The sequence below is a fragment of the Pezoporus occidentalis genome, unplaced genomic scaffold (genome assembly GCF_034315485.1).
Source record: "Pezoporus occidentalis ecotype Australia unplaced genomic scaffold, CSIRO_AGI_Poc_V1 ctg46, whole genome shotgun sequence".
Classification (NCBI taxonomy): Eukaryota; Metazoa; Chordata; class Aves; order Psittaciformes; family Psittacidae; genus Pezoporus; species Pezoporus occidentalis.
Window position 1 is genome coordinate 4,709,984 of NW_026915791.1, and position 22,195 is coordinate 4,732,178.

The following is a 22,195-nucleotide window of genomic DNA, read 5'->3' on the forward strand; positions in this document are numbered from 1 at the left end:
ATTGATGGATGCCAGTTTTTCTACTCATATTCCATCACATTGGGCTGCTATTATGTCCCAGGCGAGGAGGCTGCAGAGTTTCTGTCTGTCTGCAGGTTTCTCTTGTTTACTTTATGGCTGTGTACACTAGTAAAGCACATATGGAAGCATGCACATCGGTATGGATGTAGCATAAATAAAATACAAATGAAGTCAATACTTACATTACTTGTGTGTTGGCATCTTGCAGCTGTGCTTCTATTACACCAGTGATTAATGTCTCCCTGCTAAACTTGTGATTTACTGGCCTTAGAAAAATAGAGAATGTTTTTGAATCCTGGAGCAGTGTTCAGTGTTGGCCATCTGTCATGCTCCAACAGAACAATGTTTCCTCTATAGTCCAGATTCTATGTGCAATGTGCAAATATTTTCCTTTCTATGGTATGTACATGTGAAGCAAGTCATCTTGAAGACTTAGCATACCTTTCAAAATGCAGTGATGTTGACTTAGAAGAAAATGCAATGGCATGGGTTACCTGGGTTTTTCAAGGCTGTGTGGATTTTAATCCTATTGTCCACAGTACAGAAGGCATTTCTGTACAAGCATACCTAGGAAAAACAGTGAGTAGGCCTAGGAGGCACAAATCACTACCTTTTTGACAGAGAAGCTGTCTGCCACACATCAGGTGTTCCACAGCAGCTACCTACATAAACAACAACTACACCAATTATTCTTCAGTGAACGAGCCCCTGCTGGGATGCCTGGCTTAGAAATGAAGCTCTGAGGGTCCTTGTCTAGACCTAGATCTTTGTTGTATCTATATTCATTAGTATTCTTTCTTGCCCTTACTGTCTTATCATCAGGGACTGGCAAGACTAGCAGTTGTAGTAGAGCAAGCCCCATATGTCCATACATATGTAATATGTAATATGTAATACTTGGTAGTGAAGTGAAACTCTTGCTTGTTGCTGTTGGGTTTTTTCCACCTCAGTGGAAAACTCAGTCACAAGCATTTTGAACACATACCTTTGTTACTTTTCTCACTTTACAGGAGGTGACAGTGGATGATGCTCACATCAAGGCTATCAATGCCCTGGCCATGAAACTGGAGAGGCAGAACAAGGAAGAAACAAAAACAATATATGAGCGCCGGAAGCAGCTCAATGACAAGTGAGTCTGCTTTTAAAGTTTCTCTGTAAAGCAAAAACAAGAAAGGAAGGTTAGATATCTTGGGCTGGGGTAAATGGAGGAATTGTATTTTCTTCTTTAACACCAGGACTACCAAACATCAGACGCTGGAGTTGTCTTTCAAGGCTCTCAGAGCAGTTAGCCAGAAGGATTTCTAATCCAGCAGGATCAAAGTCATGTTTCTAGCCTTCCAGACATATATGCTGCTTCATGTGACCTTACACATTAGATCCATGAAGCTAAGACACTTCCATCTATTCACATGGTTTGTCCTTGTGAAGTGCATATTGCTTTTGCTGCTTCACAGCCCGCTAGCTAAGAACCGAAAGCATGAAGATTGGGATTGTGAGATTATTGAGAATTTAAGGAAACTGTATCCGTACTTTTTAGGTTTTAGCCTCCATATCATCCTGAAAACTTGGAATACATATAACCAGGTAGCCTTGCCAGGCTAATGCTTTATCACTGTGATGCGTCCCCTTTTGGGGGGCATAGGTGATCAGTATGTAAGGTAATTCAGAAATCATGTATTTTTACTTAGATCTCAGTGAGCACCATGAAGTTCAGTTGTGGAAATCCTCACCTCTGAAATATGCCTCTAAAATATTCTTTTCAATAAAAGGTGGAACAGTTTCCATGGTAACCTGAACGCATACAGGAAGAAGTTAGAGGGAGCCCTAGAGATTCATGCTTTAATCAGAGAAATTGATGACATCACAGAGAGAATTATTGAGAAGGCAAGTACATTGATTTTGTTCACTGAAATGGGAAAAGGTTCTGTTTTGCCAGCAATGATCAACCCTGGCATTTTGATAGTTGTCTGTGTATCAAGTTCGTAGGAAGGCTGAAATGTCATCAAACACTGCAGATGTCCTCTTGAGGATGAGATAAATCATCCTCCAGCAGTGCCTCCTTCTTTCCCCTAACTGTAAGGAAAATTAGACAAGTAATTGAGCTGCAGCAACTTTACATTTGTAAACATCTCCATTTAGTCTAAAAAATCCTTCCATAAGAAAGGAACACAGCAAGATGCAAAAAGTAGGATACAAATCTAAGAAGCTAAGAGACTAATGTCTATTTTTTTGCTGTGTTACTGACACAGGTTTGCATCTCCTTCAGAGAGTGTTGAGCCAGTCAACAGCTTCTAGTGCTCCAAATTCAAAGCTAGTTCTTTAAATAGTAGCTTGCATATCTCTCCCTGCTGTGCAACGCAGACATATGAAACATGTAACTTCTTCGAAAATTTGTACAAAAAACTCATTCAATTTAGAAAACTGAATTAAAAATATCTATCCTGAATTATAAGTTTGAGATTAACAGAAGAAAAAGGCTATATAAAAACGCGTTATTTCTTCCACATAACTAATAATATTAATTTGATTATGAGTTAGTAGTCAGATACATAGTGGTTAATAATTCAGTTACAAGGCAGTTGGTTTGAAATTTTTATAACAACTTTTATGAATTTATTTATTCATTGTAAAGGATTGCATTTTTGGTAGGATTCTGAGGGTCAATTTTATTTTCCATATTTTCATAAAACACACCTAAAAATTTTTGTGCCACAGTTTAATGGGAAATATTTGGTTGTTTCGGTATACGGAAAAAAGGGAAAAGAAAGACTGAGACATGCAGGGAAGCATTCCTGTCTGTTTTATATGTGAATAGCCAGAGACCCCTTAAGTAAGATTTTGACTCTTCAAAGAGTTGTGAATTTTTGTTCAATCTCTGTAAGGAGTACAGACTAGGTGCCCTGTTTATATTTTAAAAGACAATGAGAACATTCAATGGCAATGCAAAGGGGTGAAGGAGGGGACTATTAAGAAAAAAATAGAAATAAATTAATTAAGCAAGAATAAGGATATGACCCTTTTGCTTTTTGTCCTCTTCACCATTTGCACATCCTACTGCCCCCTCCAGAGTGTACTGATACAAGCACTGGATTATGGGAAAGATGTGGAAACTGTGGAAAACCTGATTCGAAGACATGAAGAAATGGAGAGGGAAATCAGTGTTATCAAGTCCAAAATGGAGGTAGGAAGTGGGAAAGTAGAAAGCATACTGTGAACAGTTCATTTTTGCTTCTTGGAACCATGATGCACAGCTTGACTGTTTTCATTAGTGTAAATTGCACTGCAATGCAAACACAGCACAGATTTCTTCTCAGTTAAAATACTGTGCTGCTTAATTGTACTTTATCATATCAGATGCTATTTTTCCTGCTGCATCAAATCTGAGAAGTCCCTTTTTAATATGATTGCTGATTCTCTGGCCCTCACCTCTGAGCCAGATTAGAGTGTTTTATATCTTTTGGAAAGTGAGGAATTGAAATGTTAACTTTCCATCTTTCCCCGTTTCTGTACTGACTTGAACCAAAGTCACAACTTAATGTTTAGAACTAAAATGCAAAACCCATGTGGTTTTCTGACATAGACATCAACCCCCAAAATCTTAGGTTATAACTGACTGACCAGCTCTGGCTTTCATAAAATGGCCAGTTTGAACCATTTAGGACTAATCTTGAGTTCCTATATAATTGCATGTTTTTAATAAGAATTCTTTTTCAGCCTAGCCCCACAGCAGAAATCCTATAACAATCTCTCACAGTTTTCACTGTTGGCCAGAGTGTTAAGCCTTTTCGCATAGGAAATACTTTTGCAAATTTCCTCTGAGCTTTTTCTTCACAATAGTATGCAAATGGTGGCAAAATGTGTGATACCTTCGCACATTGTGACTTTGTTAGCTAATTCTCATATGAAACGTGGGTGATTGCTAGTCAGCATTCCACAGATAGCATTAACAAGGCTCTATGGGGGAGTGTTGCATGGGAACAGAAAGAAGAGCAAAGTTTGGGATTTTTTTGATGCTATCACAAATACCATGTACAAAGTATAATAGCTGTACTTTTCTTATGGATTGAAACCAGCCTGGCATATTCTCTTTTCTGCGTAATTAAAATTCTCCATTTTCACTGATCTGATGAAGTTTTAAAAGAAAGATACCAGCTTTCAGTCTGGGCTGGTGACTCTTCATTACTGTTGATCAGGCTGTCTTAAGGAAAACAGCATCAACTAGAAGTCTATACTGAAAACAGTGTTTTGATGCTGCTGTTAACTGAAATAAATACAAATGATTTTTCAGTCTTCTGCTGAAAGGCAAATCTGGTGGCTTCTGCCATATTTTCATGGCTTTTATAAGATTAAGTTAATAGAGGTTACTTCATTTTCCTGGATGTTTGCCCCTATTCTGCAATTTCTAAATTGTAAATTAACATTTGTGCATGTGAAGCAACACACACATCTCCTCCTTCACATGGATGATTGCCTGCACATGCATATGTATTTTTTGTGCATATAGCAAATCCTTTTGTCTATTTTGTTTTTGTAATTTAAGTGCCTGCTTTTGAAAACTGGGATCTTAAAATGAACTACTCTTCCTGAAAAGCAAACTCAGGAACAAATATAAGCATTTGGCATAAAGTCACCCCACTATAAATCTCTTTGCAGCCATTGCAATTGGAATCTTTCCGCCTTTCCACAAGGAATCCATCCATAAATGACAAACTGACTATGAAGCAACAGGAGATGAAAAACAATTGGCTACAACTCCAGGAACAGGCCAAACAAAGGTAAAGAGTTCTAGTGGTCTGAATATCTCTCAGCAGGAACAAATCTGCTCCCAGAGTCTCAAATTTTCTTGCCAGGGTCCTTTAAAGAGTTATCAAGGATCCTTTACAAAGTTTATACAGACAGCCAAGACACCTGCATTGGAACAAGAGTGACTTGGTACAAGAAAAGTTCCAGTGATGTGACTTTGGGAAAACTTACATAATGAGTTTGTGCCTTATCCCACTAAATAATGGTACTATAATGCCTCCAGACTACCAAATTAAATCTACTATGAAGCCTTTGTGAAAGACTTACTTTTGGATCGTTCTGTAAGATTATTTTTTACCTGAATCTTTCCAAAACAAGAAAGGCTTTTGCCGAGCTCTAATTGTTGCTGGAAGCAACAGCTATGAAGGCTTTTTTACGTTTCTTTTCCTAATGAACTGATGTAGAAAATAAGGTAAGCATGTTGTCTCCAAGGCACTGTGCATCTCCTTTGATTTTGGTTTAACATGAGCACATCAGGAGCTGTTAGGAAAAAGTATGAGGCTTGAATTGACTTCATTTGGCTTCTCCAAGGATACCTTCCTCTGCAGATGGGGAGGGAGAGGCAACTAGGTATTCTGTGCTGGATAATGCTGAACTGCACATTGTGTGGCAGGAAGGAGAAGCTGGCAGCCTCATATAAGTGGCAGAAATTTAACCTGGAGACGAAGGAGATTCTAGACTGGACCCAAAACATCAGAGGTCTAATGGAAACAGGGGGGCTTCCTAAAAGCGCAAATGAAGCGGAAAGCATGATTGAGGAGCACCAGGAGAGAAAGGTAAGTAACCATTGCTTCCAATTGCACATACTGGGAAACTTTGGGAATTAATTGCTGCAAACACAGCAGAATTTTGCTGCGTGGCGTGTCAAGAACGTGGTGAAGACTGTTTTCAGTGACGGGCTAGGGACAGAAGTCACCTACGTATTGACAGAACTCTATCCCATGGGCTCTTTGGCAGCTCATATCTCTGCAAGAAGTCTCAGAAAGCCCCATTAGCTCTCATATATATTTCTGTCCAACCCTGTAGCTAAAAAGCTGGTTCAGTATCAAGGCATGCTCACTGCCAATCTCTTTATTTGGGTTGCCAGAAATTTAATGCCAGTTAATTCTAGTTTTGAGTTAGATTTTGTCATGCAAACTCCATTAGCCTTAGAGGAAAATAAAAACTGCAATTCGTCTCACACAGGGCAGTAAATTACCATTGGAGGGTACTACACATTCAGTTCTGAAACACTTCATATCCCACTACCTATTACCATGCAATCTTTTGGTGGCTAATTTGCCTAATATTTTTAGTAGATTTTCTGAAAGGAGGGATGTTGTTAATTAATCTTAGAAAAAAGTTATTTTTTCACTTTTTCCCAAGCACCATGGCTGTCTTCCAGTTGTTGTGTTACCTTTTCTTGGCAGTTATGTTCCTTTTTCTACAAATCATGTTCCCAGAATCATGACTAATGTCCAGTGCTTTCTGGGTCCCATTATTAGCACAGATAGTTTCTAGATTCTGATTCACGTCCTAGTATGAAGTACCCCTAGTATGATGTCCCCTCCTTTTTCAGTCTTCTATTTTAACAATGCTCTCTTATGTCATGTACTTCACCACGTTTTTGCTAACAATGCTTTCTCACAATAAACATACCCCAAAACACTGAGACAGTGTTCTCCAAAGTTAGATGATAGCAAGATCTAAGTCTTTAATATCTGTTGGTAAAGGACACCAAATAGCTGTAAGGAGATAGTCACATGGAAAAGGACAAATCCAAGCAATATGTTATTTTGTGTTGGGTTTACTAAACTAGAATTATAGACAAGGAAGAAAAATGGAAGGGTCTTTTTCATTCAGGTTAATGGCTCAAACCAAAGACCTTTGGAGAGACTAGAGTTGAACACAAGGTGCTAATCTGAATTAAAAACCATAATCATAGATATCAGCTGAGTTATCTATGATTATGGCAACACCACTCCCAAAAAAAGCCCTTAAAACACCAGTTCTAACTTCAGATGTTTAATAGTAAATGCCATAGCTTTCAAGGTTAATGAGTTAATGCACGATATTGTTTCAGTGCATGGTTACTTTTCATCTCAAATTGTTTACATTAGGAATTCCACATTCACTTTGCAGGGGTCACAGTCACTTGTAATTCTTTCACCTTCAGGATTCAGTATGTATATGTATAACTCATTACTCAGATTGCGTGCAGAAATTTAATGTATTTCACTTTAACACCACAAACTAAAGTAAAACCATGTCTTTAAAGTAATAATCTGATGCAAACCTATTTGGCAGCAGCAGAAAAATTCTAAGCACTGTTTCTCATAGAACCACCTTTATGTAGGAAGACTGAAGTGAGGCAATACGGATATTATAGGTGTTCAAAACTGTATTCATTTATATCCAAGTATTTTCTAATCTGTTTCTAATTTAATCCCAATTTTGATTTGTAGGAGACCAGTTGTTCCTAGAGCAATAAAGTCATTTATTGTCCACGTTTATTTTCTCTTAGGCAATTCTACGCTGTTTTAGTAACATAGCTCAAAGATAAATGATTTTCCATACAAATATTTGGGTTGGAGAGTAACAGCCCACATTCTTCCCCTTAAGGCTTGTATTCTGAATAACTGGTGTCCCATAAACCCTTGACATCAACCTTGGTAATGTATTTTAGGAGGAGATTGAAGCACGGGTGGAAAGATTCAACTCTCTCAGTAACTATGGTCAAGAACTTGCCAATTCCGGTCACTATGCAACCCATGAGATTCACCAGTCTCTCTCCAGACTACAAGAAGCCTGGTCTGAATTGATCCAAGCATGGCAGGAGCAATATATAAAATTGTTTCAGGCTCAAGAGTTACAGGTGAGTACAAAGATGTTCAAGGAAGAAGGCAGATGCCACTGACAGTGTTCCTTCCTATAAACAGCAAATTTATAAGGCAGCATAATGAAAGATATGCTAATAATACTCAGTGTTTCATGTATAGTTTACCAGTTTCCAGAAGGCATACCAGAGGCCAACCACATTTAGTGGTGGCAGGACTTCTAGAAATTGTACCTTTGCAAATCAAAGGGATTTCTGTGGAATATATACTCATGTTTTGCAAAGGCTATAAAACTTAGCAAGATTTGGTCAATCCCTCATGCAGCTGGTGAAAGGAACACACAATGGAACATCACTGCTCTACCAAATTCTATAACTTCCCCCACAGACATGGAGGTAGACAAGTATTTAAAAAAAACATCTGAAGAAAAGTTGAGCATGGACAGAACAGTGTGTTTTTCCCTGGCTTTTTTTCTAAGTAAAGAACTGTTTTGGCTGCAGTTTCCAGAAATACTTGCCTGTAACAGTCCGTCTCACTTACAAAATTTCTGCTCAAAAGGGTTGTTGGCAGAAGTTAGAAATAACTGAAATGGAGATTTTACGAGAGGGAATGTCAAGTATCTCAAATAACAGCTGGTGCTGCCAGTCCCATCTAAAAAGCTTCATATATCTGAGAACTTCAACCATGTGGTAAAGGCTGCTTTCATGCTTCTTTACGTACTACATTCTACTTATTTCAGGCCATGTTAGAGTCCTTTTTATTGGCCAGTTACACAATAACCACAGCTCTCTACACTATTAGCAAGCAAGCTACAAATAATTGTATTGTGTCTTAGGTCTTAGATAAAAAGAAATAATCATATTATAATGGAGAAAGCAAGACAGTAACAGTAATAATGGTTACACATGTGGTTTTTATAGCATCTAATGCCAATTGCCATCTAGCAGTATGCAGTTAATTTTTGGAATAGCCCTGGAAGTTTGTTTTTCACAGTGTACTCTGCCAAAGTCATGTTTGCCCCTGTTTTATACCATGTTTATGGATGGCTTTTTTCCTATGCAGAAATTCTATGGCTACGTGGAACAGACTGAGAGCTGGCTCAGCAGCAAAGAGGCTTTCCTAGCTAATGAGGACTTAGGGGTAGGTGCTCCAGCAAACTACAATTTTCTCTGCAGTCAATCTGGAAGAAAGAGAACTATGAAGTACGACGATGTGCTCTGAACCTGCCTGTGATCATTCTCCTCCTGAAGTTACTGCTCCATCTTATTGATGGTTTAGGATTAGATTTTTTTCCTTGGTACTTTACACAGGATAGGATTCTCAGCCCCAAGAGTAATGGAACAGTTCAACTACTCCAATTATAGCAGGAAAATAAGTGCATCTCTCTCTGACTGGTCATTTATAACTCAAATACGTTTGCCAGTAATGCACAAGTCATCACTGTTGTCACTGCTGACATACCCAATGTAGCTTTAAATTACCTACCTCAGGTACCAATAACACTGCAGTAAGTTGAAACCACAGACTATTTCATGGGTTGCAAAAGCTATGCAGGATGCTGGATATACATTCTGATGCTTAGCTTACCCTGCAACTTGTATAGGTAGTGCTACCAAATTAGTTATCTCTGAAGGAGCTACAATTACATTTGAGTTCAACGTAGACATAATTGGTATAAATGGTATTAAAAACATATAATACTAGTGGCTGGTGTCTGTCTCTGATATTTTCAGCCTGCAGGTATGTGTTTACAGTCCCTTCACTGAAGTATGTGATACTTAAAAGGAACCACCCATTTTACAGTCCTATTTAGCTCAGCAATGTACAGAAAATGCTCTATTCTTGTACTTTCCCTTCCAGTGACACATGCAAGTACCCAGAAGTTTATAACTTTTTCTAACTTGTTTGATGTGAGCTTTATTGCTTCCTTTAGAATAGTGGGAAAGCAAAGTTTATTGTGCTAACAACATTTTGACACCATGGATTCTAAAATTAAAAGTGCAGAGGGGTGCTGAAAAGAGAACTCTGAGTCATTAAGCTTGGGATTCACAAATGTTACAAGAAGTCAAGTTCTGTTTCTCTCCAGATTAACCATAATGTCAGACTCCAGTCCTCAAATTCAAATCTGGATCTGAGCTCCTCCAAATTCCATAGGTTGAAACCAAGGCTCTAATTTTAATCTCTTTCTATGACATATTTGTTCACTTAACTCAGATCTCAGTTTGGCATCCCACATTTGCTTCCAAAATAGCATCTGTCTTAAAAGGGATTTAGCATTAGGAGCTGATGCTTTAACTTTTGAGAAGTTGTATGTTCTATGCAGCAGAATAATATGCAGGAGAAGCTAAGCATCCAGCAGTTACTCCAGTTTTGACCCTGAAATAATAGCCTCAGACTGCATAGAACATTATTTAGGCACCGAGTCTGAGATTAAATTCCAGTGAAATTCAAAGACCAAGAAATTTTCTTGACAGCTTGCAAATGTGGGCTAAATGTCATTTATCTTCTGGATTATCAGTGCAGTGGTTGGAAAAACTCTGACTGAAAGCAGCTTCCCTTTGTTGAATCCTATCCAGGACTCAGTGTCTAGTGTGGAGAGCCTGCAGCGGAAACACACGCAGTTTGAAAAAGCCCTGGAAGCTCAGATGGAGAAAATTGATGAGATGGCTTCATTTGCTCAGCAGCTAATGCAGAACAAGCATTACGACACAGAAAACATCGCCAACAGATGCCAGGCTGTTCTGAGGAGGTGAAATCAAACCTTTCCCATGTCAACCATCCATCCTTTTTGCAATGAGACTCTCTGCCTGTAATTAAGATCTTTAAATTATTTAAGAGAACCATAAACTAGTTTGTATTTACTCAACATTGCACTTTGCACTATAGTCTTGCCAAATTGGCCTGAGGTCTAGTCAATATTTCATTAGGAGATTTCCAAAATACAGTGAAGTGGAGAGGGAGCGGGGTTCAGAAAAAGAGGCAGTTTTCCTGTAATTCTGTATCCTGGTCTCGCCTTAGGGACGGCGCTGCAAACAAAAGCCAGACCAGCTGTGCCATTAAATACTTCATTATCATTAAATACCGTCCATAAAGGTCATTTGCTACGCAACTGCTTTTTCACTGCTCTAATGGGGTAGATCTTAAAGCCCTGCTCAAATTAGCCACCAGGGCATTTGCAGTTTTTCTGGTTAGGTCTTGCCCTTTCACATGAATTACTTTCCTTCTCCTACCACATTGCATATTCATCTTAAATGCTGACAGTAGAAGCAGTTGTATGCAGTGCTATGGTAGATAGAAAGATACACATAAAATTTATACAAAGAAACTGGATAACCCTTATGATTAAGGTGAACATATGAATTTATTAATATGATCAAACTAGCTCATATCTGCAAGAACATGAATGAAGTGCTGCAGAACCACATTTGGAAACGGAAGAATGGTGCAGCTTTGATTTATCCATGACTAAAACCATCATACTCACAGGCTTCCCATATAAGAAACACACTACTTTTGTGTTCTCCCATACCCTGAAAGGCAGTAATGGTGATTCCTACAGGTAGAAAACATATATACATAATTTGTGTGTACTTTAAACATACCTATCTGCTATAATCCTTCCTATAGTGTCTTGAGCATCTTCTCTGACTGTCCAAATCATGTGAGGCTCTATATTATGGACATCTCTCTCTTAGAGAATGGAGAGTTAGATCATGTGGGTTTTAGAGATGAAAATCGAAACCCCACATCCTATCTAATTCAGTCTGTGGCTTTTACCTCACACATCTGTCTTCAACTTAGGAAAGAAAAACTGCTGGAGAATGCTGCTGCTCGCAGATGTCTGCTAGAGGAATCAAGGCTTCTGCAGAAGTTGCTGAAGAATTCCTTTGAGGTACAATCACACAGCATTCCTGGTATTCTAGTTTCTTAAAATATACTGCACTGCGTAGATCTGAAACCCTGAACGGCTTCACTGTGAGAAAAATCAAGGAACTGAGTCTGGAATGATGATGATACTGGAAAAGATAAGTGTGAAGGGATATTTTTCAGCTTCCCTCCAGTCACCAGATGAAAGATGTACTGTGCATTGGACACCAGCAGAATGCAGAAGAAATTGCATTAAAAGGGAGTGTACAGTCATTTTAAAATTCATGGGAAGAGACAAATTAGTTCTTCTCTTGTGAGATACTGACAGTAGGTTAGAAACAGGGAGATAACTGCCTTTTCTCACCCGTGAACACATGTACACATGCACACGTGTGCCCATGCACTATCTCATGGTGACAGCCCCCTTTCCAGTTAACAGTGCTGGCAAACAGATATAAAGGTGACTTCATTAAGGAGGACCTCAGGGAAGCAGGACTTCAGAAGGGCTGCTCATTTGTGTCCTCCCTCACTAGTCCCATGGTTTATACATATTAGAGGAGAGCCTGGCAGCTTGGAGCTGAAGAAAAGCTGAGCCTTTTGTTTTGTTTTGCACCTCACAAAGGTGGCTGCCTGGATCAATGAGAAGAATAGCATTGCCCAGGATGACAGCTGGAAGGATCCAAGCAATCTGCAGACCAAACTGCTGAAGCACCAGACTTTCCAAGCAGAGATCATGGCCAACAGAAATCGCCTGGACTCCATCAAATCTGTGAGAGAAGTGGGGTTGATTGCAAGGGTGGGCAACTGGCATGAGAGACTGCAGGCAGCCAGAGTTAAGGTGACCTTAAACAAGTGAGAGGGAACCACTGTCCCCTCACTGACATTGTGCACATTGACTGTGAAACTTACCCTTTTAGTCCACCAAGAATTTTCTAGTCCCATTGGTTCCTTTCAGCTTTTATTGTCTGGTGTGAGCTTGCTATCTATATTCACTGTGCACACAATGGAAAGAGATGGGTGCTTTCAGTGAAATATTAAATCCACTGGCTTTAGAGACTTCTTGCTGGAGTGAATGCCACTTTAGAGGTACACACATTTCTTCCCAGCAGGGAACTAGCTGATTGGATGCAAAACTTTAGCGAGTCAGATAAGATTTATCCAACAAAAAGGATCAAGAAGAGTTTTCAAGTGTTGCCTATGCAGAGACGTACTTGTAGGAGAGGTACAAGGGAAGTCTGATGAGCTTTGTCAGATACTTGGCAGAAGCTGTGATCAGATGATGAGTTTGGAAGGACAGACTGTTACGTGTTTATTAACCTTATTTTCAACACAGTGCTTACTAGCTGTATTTTGCAACAGATAACTAAGCATTAAAGACAGATTCCCTCCTCAGACTCACCTACATCCAGTATTGCACAGCCCTTCTTCAAATAACAAACATAAAACCTCCTAAACAACTTTTAACTGTGTGTAGCCTCTACAGGGGGTTAAAGGTTGGAGTTAAAATTCTCTGTGAACTGATTTGTTTTTAGAGAGTTATTTCACAATCTCCTTCTCATTATTTCTTGATGCCCTGTCTTCTTCAGTGGAAATAGCTTTAGTAGCTGCTCTTTAGAAGAAAATTAACATCTGATGTCCTAGTATAGTATCTTTCTCTTGCTGTGCCTCCTCTTCCCCATTGCAAAATGTAGAAACAGCTTAGTTTAGCTTTCTAAAGCAAACAGACTCTTCTACTTGATGGAGGTCTTGCTGTGTCCCCGTTACCTATTCTTGTGCCAACCTGTTGAGCATCTGCAGCTCAGGGATTAGAAATGCAGATAGACTTTTATAACATACAGTGGTATGATGCTACATGGTTAAAAGAGGTTTTACTATCTCACACAGTGATTCACTTGATTGAGATAGTTCTCTCTTAAAATGCAAGGAAGGGAATAGAAAAGGGCAGGTGGTTGGGCAATCTCAAACAGTAGTCACAGAATGTGGGACATCCCAGAGGAGACCGAGTGTTGGCAAACTAGGCTCCCTGCCAGGTTTTAGGCAATGTAGCTGTTGCTTAATGAAGATTCTCTTTACTTTTTGTCTTCTAATATTGCCTTCTAGCATTTCAAATAATGTTAAAGGCCAGAAAAACAGGAAAGTCAGTCTGTGCCCTAGTTTCAATGAGCATTTTGCCTTTAACTGTTTTTTTCTTTGTCTGTGCAGCCTCTATTTTTTATGTCAGGAAGTGCTGGCTGGCCTTGACTTTGTTTTATGGAGGCAAAAGTGACATCTTCTGGTGCATTCAGCAACAGAAGAAAACATTGACTATTCTCTCTGCTACAGGAAGGGGAGAAGATGCTCCGTGAGGGGCACTATGCCCCTGAAGCCATTCAGTCCAGACTACAAGAAATGGAAGAGCTATGGGAGGAACTGCTAGCAAGTTGCCAGGATAAACAGACCAAGCTGCAGGATGCTTGCAAGGTAATACAGGGGTGCCAGTGGTTGGTCTTGGTGTCATTCCCATGGATAGTGTGGCTGCCTTACTACACACCTCATCTACAAGTGTGGCACCTGATACAATCAGATGTGATTCTTCCAGACCACTAGAGCAAAGAAACTACTAATTTTGGACTGACTGAATGGACAGCGGGAGTATTGGTGATTCCTATAGAGGGAAAAGGATTTGTTGGTTGTGTTTCCTTCTGCTTTCTGCTGCTGATTTGGATCAGGATTGCAGAGAGGGATACTGAGGGGAAAATGTGTTTGCTCGCATAAGTTAATTCTCTGCATTCATCCCAATGGCATTTTTTTCTCCAACACATTGAGTAAGAAGCCCACAGCTGCTTTTTGTTCTTCTTGCTTCAGGCACATGACTTCTCATAACTGAGTTTTCACATGGGCTGTCAGACACTCTGTGGGTTTAAAATAGAGCTCCTCCTTAAAATGGCTTCCTTTTAAGGTACTGTGTCCATCATTTGTACTTGTGCATCACAAGTAAGATTAGCTCTTGATGTTCTCTGCATTGTTCTTGTGCTCACTTTGACTGAATTGTCTTCTTCATTTGGACTGCCATCCTATCTGGGAAATGTTTGCTGAGCAGTGGGAAGCTTCTCCATGTGTGTGTGTAGTTCTTACTGAAAGTGGCCTAGATTTTTATATTATGTTGCCTGTCCTAAAGATTTAAATGACCTTTTTTCTTGCTTGTCTTCAGGGCCTTCATTTTCAGAGAAGTGTAGAGGATATGGAGAAATGGTTGGAAGATGTGGAAAATGAATTGAAAGTACCATACAGTAACAATGATCTAGTGGTTTTGAACAGTCACCTGAAAAAACAAGAGGAACTGGAGGAAGATGTTGCTGGCCATAGGGACCGGCTGCAAGAGCTCATGGTCACAGCTCAGCAATTCCAGAAAGAGAAACATTTCCTTGCTGATGAACTAGAAGAGAGAGTGGATCAACTGGTGCAGAGGTGTGTGAGTGCCCAGCCTGTCTCCTACTATCTTTTTCCTACTTTTATCAGCCTTTTTCTTATCTGCATACTTTTTTCCTTTCCTTCTCTACATCATTCTGATAAGAGCATTTTGTATTCATTCCTCACTGATCTGTGCTCCTCCTGTGTTCCCTTCAAATCCTGCAGATACAAAAGTCTACATGATCCTCTGCAGGAGAGACGTAGGAGTCTGGAGGCAAGCAGACTGCAGTACCAGTTCTTCCGAGATGTTGATGAGGAATTAGCCTGGGTTCATGAGAAGCTCCCCATGGCTTCCTCCAAGGATTATGGCCAGTCCCTGTCAACAGTTCAGAGTCTACAAGAAAAGCACCAGGTAACATCACATGAGAACCGTTCTCAGTCTTTAGAATCAGAGAGAACATGGAACTCAGTTTGCCTCTGGCAAGCTTCCATCTGGTGTGCTTTGGCTAACAGGACTCATGATGCCAGGGATTAATCTTATCCTTGTCTAATAATAATGACATTTTTTGAAGGATGTGTCCATGACTTGACGACATAGGTTTCCATGCTGCTTACCATTGCACTGGTATAGGTACCACACCATATGCTTTTCTGCAAACACATTGGCTCTTCCTATGAATTAAGTTCAAAACCTGGCCTTTGCAATGCAAAATAGATTTTACAAACTGTTGTACATGCAGTCATAGCTTCTTTGGGCAAGAGAGGATCTAACAAATATGCTTTGAAACTCAGTAAGTACATCCAAGCAAGTTCATTGCTCAGATGTCTCGGGATGAGCTCCTGGGAAAACATCTTTCCCCACAACTCTTTCTCCTCTGGAGGGAGTTAACAGGATATTATGATGACCTTTACCTGACTTTCATTCCAGCAGTAGCTTTCAAGATAGCTGCTGAATTATCTCACAAGGTTCAGATGGGCCATCAAAGAAAGCAGTGCCTGGAACACTGCCATCTCAAATACCAACAAACCAGCATCTGCCTTCCTGATCGTTTTTAGCAAAGAGCACTGTCTCTTTGCAAATATGAGGTGGAAGGAAAAAAAAATCCAACTAAAAGTTTCCAGCAGCTATTGGTATTTAATGTTAGCAAATATGACAGCCCAAGTCGAGTGTCTCTGGAGAAAATACGTGCAATCTGCAACAGGGCTAGGAAAGACAGAAGAACTTACAAAGTGGGAGTACGTGATATATGTGTGTATATATATATATGTATATATATATATATATACACATATATATATATACAGAGAGAGAGAGTAAGCCCAAGGGTTTGATGCCATCTGCATGTCTACAGATAAAAATCTGAACTTACAAAAAATGTGCAATGCCCCCAGGGTAAAATGTCAAGACTGCTACAGGGAACATACGAGCACAGGGATGAAGCCTCTTAAAAAGTTGATTTATCTGAGTTATACTCACAATCTAATGAAGAACTATAAAATGTTTCTAAATACATCTTCCAGAATATTCCTGATTAAGACCCATGGGTATATTCTGAATAGTTTGCACCTTCTTAGTGTTCAGTGTGATTCTCATATTTGTTACAAACCTGTATGTAAGATGCAGTTGGTGATTTTGAGCTAAGGCAGTAAGAGCAAAAAGCTTGTTTCATCACAGTTAAAAGTATAAATGTTTTTTTGTGCATAATTACTCCTCCTACCTCAAAAAAAAAAGAAGAACTGATTGACGTGGTAAGGTCACAGCAGAAAGGAATGTTTGAACTGAGGAAATATTTGGGCTAACTGAAGGAACAGTGGAGATACTGCTTTAGGCAGCATTTTTCTTTCTGTTAATTGGCCAGGCCTCAGGATATTTCAATGAACTGCAAGAATGGGAGATACAGACCATAATACCAGTGTATAATAAAATGTCAATTTTTCCTGCCATTTTATTTCATATTCTTCTGGAAGCAGGATTAAGATATCAGCTTTGACGTCTCAATATTTTAGTAGCCAGAGTCTCTACACTTCTTTTTTAATGTTGGCTTACAGGTAATGAGATGTCAGAGGTAACCTAACGGTCCAGAACTGAATATACTATCAGTTCCACCCTCTGTTGTTTGTGTTAGTGAGCCAGGTTTGCAGTTCTTGATTTGTTACCACCAAAGAGATTGAACATGAAATGTGTCAACCTCATGAAGTTTAACCAAGCCAAATGCAAGGTCCTACGCCTGGGTCGGAGCAATCCCAGACACAGCTACAGGTTGGGCAGATAAAAGATTCAGAGCAGCCCTGTGGAAAAGGACTTGGGGGTGTTGGTTGATGAGAAAATGAACATGAGCCAGCAGTGTGTGCCAACCGTATCCTGGGCTGCATCAAAAGGAGCGTGACCAGCAGGTCAAAGGAGGTGATCCTGCCCCTCTACTCTGCTCTTGTGAGACCTCACCTGGAGTATTGTGTGCAGTTCTGGTGTCCTCAACATCAAAAGGACATGGAACTATTGGAACAAGCCCAGAGGAGGGCCACGAGGATGATCAGGGGACTGGAGCACCTCCTGTATGAAGACAGGCTGAGCAAGTTGAGGCTGTTGAGCCTGGAGAAGAGAAGGCTGTGTGGAGACCTCATAGCAGCCTTCCAGTATCTGAAGGGGGCCTATAGGGATGCTGGGGAGGGACTCTTCATTAGGGACTGTAGTGACAGGACAAGGGCTAACGGGTTAAAGCTGAAACAGGGGAAGTTTAGATTGGATATAAGGAGGAAATTCTTTACTGTGAGGGTGGTGAGGCACTGGAATGGGTTGCCCAGGGAAGTTGTGAATGCTCCATCCCTGGCAGTGTTCAAGGCCAGGTTGGACGAGGCCTTGGGTGACATGGTTTAGTGTGAGGTGTCCCTGCCCACAGCAAGGGGGTTGGAACTAGATGATCTTAAGGTCCTTTCCAACCCTAACTATTCTATGATTCTATAACCTAAGATGAATAAATACTGTCTCGCTAAGCTGCATTTGCACACAAATGCAATATGTGTACACACAGCTGCTTGGCTTGGGACAGAGTTTCCTCTCCCTCCCTTCCCTCCCACTTTTTGGATTTCTTTTATTATTTCTTTTGTTAGAAATTAAGTACTGTGAATACATGTTCCTAAATGTTCAACTGCAAAGTTGGTCTTCATGCTGCTAGCTTATTATTAATACACAGCACAAGGCATTTTATGATCTTTGCCACTGGATTCCATTCTGCTGGGGTCAAATACAGTGTCACTTTTCAACAACATAGTGGCTGTCTTGAAATTAATAGGGGGGACTTAAAATCATGATTAGAATCAGAGCTCTTTTCCAGCCAAGTCTGATACTTCAGTTGAAAAAGCAGCTTCTCTCCTCACAAAGGGCATCTCTTCTGCATTACAGAACTCTGCAGTCTAATGCTGAAACTGCCTGTTTTATAGCTATGAAAAGAAACAGAGCAACTGTAAAATGGTGGGGTTTGGTTTGGTTGTACTCAACGTGCTCAGGCAGTTAGCTGTGGAATCCACCTCTGCCCACATACAAATTGGCATCCTCCTTGCCCACCCATGCAAATATCATATGAGGGTGTGTATGGAGGTATGCATATGGTTTTAAAACCTACCAGTCTTCAAAAATCAATTTCAAGTAAAGTCTTTGAGAATTGGTTCAGGAAGTTTTCTTCTCTCCTTTTCCTCTTGATTATCTGTTAGAATGTGTACCCACAGTGTTTGCAATGGCTGTTATGCAAAGCTGCATCTTCTACAAAGGCCTAGGCAAGTGATAAATACTGATGAGTAGGTGAATTGATTGTTCTTCCCTAGACACATTTTAAATCAAGAAACACCATGTGATGGGATAGAAGTGCATGTATTTAAGTGACTCTACAGATGAGAGGTTTGTGGTTAGAATCTCTTCCCTCCCTTGGGAATGCACACCAAGGTCCAAACTTCACATCTGTATTTCATTTCTATACTCACTACTTCACCCCAAAAAACTCCTCCACCCTGCTTCGAGCACTCACTCAGACTTTGCACCTCTGATCTATCTTTCTGTATGAAAAACGAATTTAGAATGGAATTACATGACTACATTATCTGCTATAAAAATATCCATAGCTTTTATTTTCAGTCTGTTGTTTTATTCTCTGTTCTTTCCAGAATTTGGAGAATGAGATAAGCAGTCGGGATGCTTTGACCAAGGCAGTGCTTAGTACAGGGCAGAAACTGGTAAGAGGAGGCCACTCAGCCTCTCGCAAGATCATGGAGCATCTAAAGGAGCTTGAGACATCTGTAGAAACCCTGAAGGCAGAAGCTCAAGAGAGGAGACAGCGGCTCATGCAGTCTTATGAGGCCCATCTGTTCCTGAATGAGGTATAAAGATGGTTTATGAGAGACTTACTTTGGCCTGTTTTCATTTAAAAAAAAACACTACCTATGTTGTTGAATGGATGCAAGTGCTGAGTTAGGAGCAAAAGTCATACTGTCTTGATTTGTCATATCTGGTAAATATACAGCAGAGAAATAACATTTACTTTTCCAACTACAGTGAGGGATAAACATGTAACTGTAATTCATGGGTTCTGGGTTCACATTTTGTTAAGTTTCTTCCTTACAGAGTGGCACATAAGCCCCTCTCTGTTTTCACTGATGTGTCTTTTTGGGCACCACTGCTTTCCAGTTTTCTTTGCCTTGACCTAAATCTCAGCTGTGTCCATCCTTATTCCTGTATTTTGTACAGCTACTGGAGGTGGAGGCGTGGCTGGCAGAGAGGAGTTTCCTTCTGGAGACCTCTGATTATGGGAAGAATGAAGAATCCACACAAGCCTTACTTCGTAAACTTGAAGCTACCAAGCTGGACATGGATGGTTTCAGGCCCCGGATTGAGAAAGTACAGGAGACAGGTGCCAGCCTAATTAACAAAGACAGCCCAGAGAGGTAGGCAAGTGAAAGCAGGCTTTTGCTCCAGGTCTAACAGAAATGCCTAGAGAAGCCAAATACAGAAAAGTTCAGCCTTCAGTCTCTCTTTGAGGGTTTGCTCAGAAATACGACTTCAGGGACATCAGTCCTTCATTCACCACCATCTCACACACTCTGTCCCCCAAAAACTTGATGATTGTTGTAATGTTTTCATGACTGTTGGTTCTTAACAGCAGGACAATTAATGCAGATCAGCTGCGTTGTCCATTGTCTATTCCCAGGAACTGTCTAGCTCTCATTTACCATAAAGATTCAAAAACTGCTGTGCTTGGGAAAGGAAACAGACATTCTTGACAGTTCCGTTTTTCACTGCCAGGAAGTCAACACAGCAACAGTTTGTATGAGATGATATTTTAATTTCCTGAACTAGCTGGTTTTAACAGCTCTGCATAACTCACTTCATGATGTTATCTGGTTGCTTCTGTATTTTGAAGGTGTTGCAAATTCGATCTGTCAGAAAAGACGATGTTCAAAAAGAGCAGTAGAACAAAGACACACCTTGTGATTCTTGTTCTTTGCAGTCCAACCATACTTTCAAAGCTCCAGGGGATCCTAGCAGACTATAAGTCTCTCCTACAGAAAGCTGAGATCCAGAGAAAACGCCTACAAGAACAATTCCAGATCTACCAGTTTGAAAGAGAATTCCAGCTGGTGGAAGCATGGCTTTCCAGTAAACAGTCTGTAGCAGAGTCCGATGACTATGGACAGGACTTAGATGGTGTTGAGGTAAAAGAAAAGAAAAGGTATTGTATGTATTGTGTGGCAAAGCAGGAACGTATGTGCTGCAGGTTTTGTGTAGCTGCTGACGGTGAAGTGTGATACAGTGACAAAAGTAAAGCAAACCAGTTATGTCTACAGGAAGAAGTTAGACTGGTTTCTGTCTGCTTATACACGGCTCTCTGAGGTAACATCCTCCAACAGAAAAAGTAGGTACATAAGAAAGTTAGATTTTTCTTGGGATAAGGTGAGGTCAGCACACGTCACTGCTGCTTCTGATTATAAACTTAACACAGCTTTAAAGATTTGCCATGACCAGGGCCATGGTCTTGTAATAATTTCAGTGGAAAACTCTGGGATGCAGCACCCACACCTCTAGCTGCTGATTTCAAGGAGAAGTTTCTGCTCAGGGCACACAATGCAAAGAATTATAATTCATAATGTCCACTCCTCAACTGTTGCAGGTTATGTGTTTCAGCTTTTGATCTGGGCAGCATGTCAGGATGTGGGTGAATTTTCTCTGTGACTGAAAATGTTAAATGATCAAGATAATAGATGCCTTCTTCTGCCTCCAGATTATCTGGGTTTATCACGATTTGCACTTGTAGACTGCAATATATAGCTTTTGTGTTATGCAGTACAGAGAAAGTAATTCCTTCTGCCTCTCTCATAAAGGTAGGCAGAAATTCTTATATCTAAATCTTTGTCCACATTTATCCTGCAGGTGCTGGAGAAAAAGTTTAAAGATTTTGTAAACGAGGTGAAACCTCTGGGACAGTCCAGAGTTGTCTCCTTACATGAGTTAGCATCTAAACTAGAGAAGGAGGGCCACAGCAAGATGGACATTATCCAGAAGAGAACAAAGCAAATCAATGAGATGTGGGAGAAGCTTTGCCATGCCATCCAGACAAGGACAGAGGTAGGATTGCAAGAAAAACTGGGCACTGAATTCCCAGCAGTTTCTTACGTCCTTCTTCCTTTCCGAAACCAGTCCATTGCTCATGTTGAAACACAAAGTTTATAAAAGCAATGGGTGTATTCTGTTCTGTTCTTCCTTGATCCATTTCCCTTTACAGCCACTGCTTACCCCACTGTTCCTGGCAAGGCTTATACTTGAAAGATATTTATCAGCCTAGCATAATTCTGTTTTCCTTAATTCACTGCTAGCTCTGGTTTCTTGAAAAACTAAACCAGACTAATGGTTTACCACCCCTAACAGGAGGCCGGCTCTGGCAATTATCAGACTCTTCATTGAACTACTTCAGCTTATTAAACAAGAGGAAAACTCCAGATTTTTGCTGATTTAGTTACTTTAAGTCCAAGAAGGGGTAAGAGAGAAAGGGTGATAGAGGACACAGCCAGAAGCCCTTCTTTTTGGCAGCAGTCAGCTGTTAAATCATTTCATCCTGTCTCTTGAAACTGCAGTCATAGATGGATTTGGAAAAGCCGAGAGGACGCACAGAATTCAACATTTTTGTTTGCTTTAAGGGGAACAAAAAACGTCAGCTGTCCTCAACTCTCTTTTGCACTACTGTTACATGCACATTCTGCTGATGAAGTAGCTCAAGCTGCTAGTAGCAGTACCTGCATGGGAATTGTTAATATAC

The 22,195-nt window shown here is 40.2% G+C and overlaps 1 protein-coding gene across 1 annotated transcript in view; it reads left to right on the forward strand.

The window, feature by feature from the left end:
* SPTBN5 (spectrin beta, non-erythrocytic 5) overlaps nucleotides 1-22,195 on the forward strand; it is a 98,139-nt gene that overhangs the window by 65,825 nt on the left and 10,119 nt on the right. Inside the window, exons 40-56 of the mRNA XM_062635716.1 lie at nucleotides 1,032-1,150; nucleotides 1,791-1,905; nucleotides 3,089-3,202; nucleotides 4,675-4,796; nucleotides 5,438-5,600; nucleotides 7,490-7,678; nucleotides 8,703-8,780; nucleotides 10,217-10,389; nucleotides 11,442-11,532; nucleotides 12,130-12,276; nucleotides 13,830-13,967; nucleotides 14,698-14,954; nucleotides 15,123-15,309; nucleotides 19,053-19,265; nucleotides 19,633-19,829; nucleotides 20,393-20,597; nucleotides 21,313-21,507. Coding sequence (XP_062491700.1) covers nucleotides 1,032-1,150; nucleotides 1,791-1,905; nucleotides 3,089-3,202; nucleotides 4,675-4,796; nucleotides 5,438-5,600; nucleotides 7,490-7,678; nucleotides 8,703-8,780; nucleotides 10,217-10,389; nucleotides 11,442-11,532; nucleotides 12,130-12,276; nucleotides 13,830-13,967; nucleotides 14,698-14,954; nucleotides 15,123-15,309; nucleotides 19,053-19,265; nucleotides 19,633-19,829; nucleotides 20,393-20,597; nucleotides 21,313-21,507 — 2,703 coding nt within the window. The remainder of the gene's footprint in view (nucleotides 1-1,031; nucleotides 1,151-1,790; nucleotides 1,906-3,088; nucleotides 3,203-4,674; nucleotides 4,797-5,437; nucleotides 5,601-7,489; nucleotides 7,679-8,702; nucleotides 8,781-10,216; nucleotides 10,390-11,441; nucleotides 11,533-12,129; nucleotides 12,277-13,829; nucleotides 13,968-14,697; nucleotides 14,955-15,122; nucleotides 15,310-19,052; nucleotides 19,266-19,632; nucleotides 19,830-20,392; nucleotides 20,598-21,312; nucleotides 21,508-22,195) is intronic.